At 38.4% G+C, this 5603-nt stretch overlaps 1 protein-coding gene across 1 annotated transcript; it reads right to left on the bottom strand.

Moving 5' to 3' along the window:
• Positions 1–787: 787 nt before the first annotated feature.
• On the bottom strand, positions 788–3246 carry abrab (actin binding Rho activating protein b). The gene is made up of 2 exons (XM_046834378.1): positions 2469–3246; positions 788–1785 (listed from the first exon to the last, which is right to left on the bottom strand). Exons 1-2 carry the CDS (start codon positions 3092–3094, stop codon positions 1302–1304), a joined length of 1110 nt encoding a protein of 369 aa, XP_046690334.1. The 5' UTR covers positions 3095–3246; the 3' UTR covers positions 788–1301.
• Positions 3247–5603: the final 2357 nt, after the last annotated feature.

The raw sequence follows: 5603 nt of genomic DNA, 5'->3' as shown, positions 1-5603 counted from the left end.
GAAATGTCTTTATGTGGAAATCAGCCAGGGCAGAATTACGGTAATTTCCGGGCTATAAAGCGCACCCATATATAAGCCGCACCCACTGAATTTTACAAATATTTTTATTTTAAACATAAATAAGCCGAACCTGTCTATAAGCCGCAGGTGTCTACACTGAAACTAATGTACTTTACACAGGCTTTAACGAAAGACACGTTACACACGGTGTAACGGGTGAAATATGTTGCGCTTCCCTTAGGAGCATAGCGGTATTTTGCCTGGCACTGCATTTTTCCACTATTACTGCATGTGTGCAAGCCTGAGGATTATGTCCTTATTATTTTCTGATGCTCATTTCTAAGTTTCTTTGACTAACCCGTAACGCTGTTGCCAAGAATAATAAAAAAGCACGAGTTTTGGAAACCTGTCTGTGCTTATATGATTTCTGTTGCAACTGGAGTTAGTGAGCTCTCCCTTCACCCCGACTCAGCGCGTTACAACGGCTTGTATCTAAACAGTAGCCGCCCAAAGAAAGTCATTGTTCACTGTCTTCCTCCTTCCTTTCACAACTATTTCTCTCAGGAGTTTATCTTTTGTCATCGTCATGCGTTTTTTCTCCCGAAGCCGTGCAGCTCAGAACACAGGTGAGGTGCGTTTTTTCGTTTCCGTTCGGAAATTTCATTGGTTTAATGTTATGGGGTTCAGTTTTTGGCTTGAAGTTTGTGAAACCGGGAAAAACCCAGGAAAAAATTAATAAACCGCTTCGTTGTTTAAGCCGCGGGGTTCAAAACATGGGAAAAAAGTAGCGGCTTATAGTCCGAAAAATACGGTAGACTTTAATTAGTTTTTTTGCAGCAAATACAGACATGCATGCATATCACAGGTAAATACTATTGGCGTATTAAGTATATGACAGAAATAGTTCATATAAAGTATATATAAAGTAGTGATTAAATGTTAATTTTCCTCTGGATACATAAAGTGATCTATCTTGAGGGTGATTTAATTATGATTTACATATTTGACTATAGTGATATTGCATAAATGCCTGTAGGTCTAATTATTCTGCATTTTAGTGTGCCTGCAATCATAATGATCTTTAATAAGCTGTCAAACATATGTTAAGTCTTTATTTACAATTGAGAAATGTCTAAAATCTAAAAGATCTCAACATTCATCAGTAAAATGAAATAATTTACCCATAGCAGCAGTGCTACCCTCCCACCATTTTTATACCGATACTTCATCTTTTCTACAGCAGCCAAGTCAACACTCCTTTTTGTTGTTGGAGTGCATTATGTTATAAAATAAAGTTTATGTCACACAAGCAGTGTAATGATCACTCTATCATCCCGACCTTGCCACAGCATTTCTCCCTCAAAGTCCACCTTGCCGTGCTTCCTGGCCCTCATCAAGATGCCCACTACCTTGTCCGAAATCCTTACATATCTGTCAAACAGCTCACCAAAAGTGACCTGGATGTAGCCATTCGGGTCAGGGTCAGCCATGGTACTGATGATAAAGCACATGTGCTCGATCTCTCGATGGATGTGCTGCTCAGCGCGTTTGGCTCTCTCTGCTGTCTTAGTGCCTTCCTTGGGCCTGCCATAGCCCTCCTCTCCCTTTCGCAGACGCAAGGACATGGAGTACCCATGGTCGAAATCATCGCTGAAGGGGTTAAGTTTTTGGCTGATGCTATGTTCTGACGCCCAGTTCTGCCAGCGGCTCTTGAGGTTCCCCACAGCGCTGTACTTGCTGGAGAGAGTGTTTATTTTATTGGCATCCTCTGCTTCCCTCTTGGCCCTGTGATAACACAAATACAAGAAATGTGTGAAATCAACAGTTTTCAAGAATTGCAATAAATCCACTATTTCAAACATATGACCACACATATAAATAAACCACACTGGAGTATAAAAATGCTATGAGGTCAGAAACCAAATACCCAAAACCTTTTTCTGTGTATATTCAGTGGAACTTAGTTCTTTGTTCACATGAAAACAGCCATAAAATATTCGCTTTGTTTCTGGGATTTAAAAAGTTTTTTTATATATTAATTTTACACAAAGCTGTCAGCAATTTATTTGATGAAACAAGAAAATTGTTTGGGAAATAACAGAGACCTGTTGCATAGAAAAAAACTTTAGAGATAAAAAAAACCATATAATTTATATAAGTTCCAGTTTAAAACTGTATACTGTATATACTGTATAAAAATCTTCAGGCCAAACGTTATTACTGGAGAAGGATCTGAAAATGTCTTTATACCATCAAATGACATAAAAGTCACAATAACTAAAAAAAATAAATAAACATTGTATTACATGTTAAAAACAATATTTTCCAAAGATAAGAAAAGGATAATCAAACTCAGTTTCAGTTATATATCATATATATGTATATCATAATACATATTTTTCTTTCATTCTTACTTTATAACTCCCTATTAGTGTAGCCATGGAAAGCTTAAAAGGAACCACACTCACCAATATGATGATGGCCTCTTGATCAATGATGGCTCTGTATCATTCTCTTCTGCATTTTCCTGGTTCTCTGAAATATCCAGGTCCAGGGCTCTCTCCTTGGCCTCAGAGATTCCACTGCCCTCGCTGGATTCCCCTGCCCTCTTCCGTTCCTTTTCTACTTTCTTCCAGCTCTGTGTCAACTCTGACACCATGTTGGAGCAGTTCCTACGCCGGGTGGGTGAACTCCTATTTTTCAGCACCCTGTCCAGTTCCTCTGCTGCTGGGTCTTTACAAATGCGGTTGGTCAAAAACTCAATGCCTGCGCTCTTCTCCTGGACATCACGCGTTACTGTTTTCACCACCTGTTTTGTCTTAATGCGGGTATCCTCTGGTCCATCCTTATTGTCCTGAGATTGTTTTGTCTTTAGCTCAGATGATACAGGTTTCTTTGGCTCTTTCTTTTCAGTTTTCGTCTTGTCCACGCTGTCTGGGGTCCAGCCTGAGGGTTCACTAGCGTGCTTTTCTTCATTCTCAGATACCCACTGTTGCCAGCTTCGTGCCAGGTTACACACCGCACTTAGCGTACGCAGCTTCTTTATATTTTTGTTAGTCGAGGGCTTCCTCTGAGATGACACTGTTTCTGACATAGTTGAACAACTGCTTGCTCATCCACGCTTCCAGCTCTTCTTTAACTAATTCTTGTTCTTGCAGTTGTACCACGCACTGTTGTTATTCTCTGGCAAATTCTAGAAGCAAACTTCCTCTGTTAGTCAGTCGTGCCTTTGAAATAGGGAGCAAACCCAACATGATGGTGGAAAGTATGCCAGGCATTCCCACCTCCCTTATCATCTTTCCCTGACACTTGCCCCCAACCTCGGGAGACTGCTGTAGAATCACATTACAAGAGGGATAGAGGCTATTACTGGGGTAAAAAGAGCATAGCATTAAGATCCATGCATTCAAATTTCATGCATACAATATTTTATACATACTACTGTATGTTACCTCTACAGTATCAGACAATACAATATTGATTGCTATAAAACTGATGTTTGCTTAGTTAATCTCAATAATTAGCAATTTAATGGAATAATTAAAATGGAATAATCTGTACCAAATTAGTCTCTTTCTGTCATTCTGTTAAATGTACCTGTCCAAAACCACTGGGATTTATTTGTAGTTGGTAAACCAATTACTGTTCCAGAAAGACTTTCTGGTTGGTTTTTGAGCATCGATATCAGTGGGTTGTTCTAATTCATCCCAAAGGTGGGTTTGAGTTCATGATATTCAGACCAGTCAAAGCAAACCTTGTCTTGTTTGGCTTTGAAAGTCAGGTGGCCATAAGTTGTAGATGCCTGATTTTAGCCCAAAAGAATTAACGCTGGTTTTATTTTTTTTCTGTTCAAATAACATTTCATTTCCTGACTTTTTGTCAATTTTAATATCACATATTTTACTGAAACTTTCACAGGATATTGAATATGCTACTTTAAAGAGAACACTGTGAAATTTCTCTGCATATGCTTAGCATGCCTCCTGGCTCTCCTGTTTTCATGCTAGTAGATGGAATGACTGTGCATTCTCTCTTCACACCCAATGCTTCCTGTATTGGCTTTGGATCCAATGTGACCCTGACCCGGACTGAAAAAGGTTTTTGAAGTTAAATGAATGAGCTGCTAATCACCCCTCTATACCCCCTCCCACATAAACACCCAGCCCACACACACACACACACACACACACACACACAAACACACACACAACACACTCACACTCTTGCACTTCTCTAGTTAAAAATATAAAAGGGAAATTGTTAAAATTTTTATCTCCCTTGATATTGTTCAGTAAATAATATTTTAGGGAAAGGGAAAACTTTATTTGTTTCAATAAGGCACTTTAACGCGAGTGTTTCTATTATTACTTTTGGCTAAAATAATATGTTATGTTGCCTTAGATCTGAATGTTCCAATTTATCTGAATATTGTCCAAAAATCAGAATAAAGAATCAAAATGAAGAGCCCTTTTATCTTGCAACTTCAATGCCAGACAATCACTACAAATGAAATACAAAGATAGTACTAAAATCACCAATAACATGATTAACTGACATATAACTAACTTTCTTTCGGCTTCTCCCATTAGGGGTCACCACAGCGAATCATCCATATTCATGATACACATTTTCGATTTGGCACGTTTTTACGCTGGATGCCCTTCCTAACGCAACCCTCCCCGTTTATCCGGGCTTGGGACCGGCCATAAGAGTGCACTGGCTTGTGCAACCCTAATGGCTGCGGTTGGTTCCCTGACATATAATAATCTAAATTTGGGAATGTGTCATAAAATAATAGAACAGACTAAAATTATCCTCTTGCATAAGTTGGGATGCAACATGTGTCAAATTACTGATGGCACTTTTTCAAATGTGTCTAATAAAAATGATATTTAGTGCCTGTTGGGCAATGCTTGAATCGAATGGAAATTGCAGCACATTTAAATAAGAGCATTTACTTTTTAAAAATTCAATCATTTTGCCCCCACTGAATTTGTGAAAGTTGTAATATAAAGTAGACTTTGTCAACAAATTTGTCCACTTTTAATACAGATCAAAAAATATAATATATATCTTTTGGAACATACAACGATCTGTTAAATGCATTGATTCCAGCAGAAATAAGAAATGTATGCTAGTAGATGTAGAATAAAATAATACAGTACACAGAAACTAGATGAAACTATGCGACCCTTACTTGGATTCAGTGTGCTATAAGCAAGAGTCACTTGATCCTGTGCAGTAGAGCTGATGTCCTTGCACAGGAAAGAATGTGACACCTGAAGAAGTCATGTGTAGCACTACTCTGACATTACCATAGTGCCATTCCATTATCACCAAGACATTTGTGCATTGAACATGTTCAGTATATGCATAGGTAGGTATGGTGCAAACACTTGTGAAGACTTTATTTAGATATTTATATGTGTGTGAACATGTATGTGTGTTTGTCCATGTGTGTGTGTGTGTGTGTTTACTTTTCTGGGAAAATTAAAGAGTTTTATTATTAGTATCTGGCTGAAGCCAAAGTCAGATGGAGGCAGCTGTTGGCTATCAGTCATCAAATAGAAGACTGGTTGTGTGTCATTGACCATGTGCAGGAA

This window comes from Silurus meridionalis, chromosome 22 (genome assembly GCF_014805685.1).
Source record: "Silurus meridionalis isolate SWU-2019-XX chromosome 22, ASM1480568v1, whole genome shotgun sequence".
Lineage (NCBI taxonomy): Eukaryota > Metazoa > Chordata > Actinopteri > Siluriformes > Siluridae > Silurus > Silurus meridionalis.
This window is presented reverse-complemented; position numbering and strand designations above follow the sequence as displayed.

Coding starts and splice junctions, on each gene's coding strand:
- abrab (XM_046834378.1), bottom strand. CDS start 3,094: ATGTCAGAAACAGTGTCATCTCAGAGGAAGCCCTCGACTAACAAAAAT. Junction 1,786..2,468: donor AAGAGGCCATCATCATATTG/GTGAGTGTGGTT, acceptor GTGTTATCACAG/GGCCAAGAGGGAAGCAGAGG.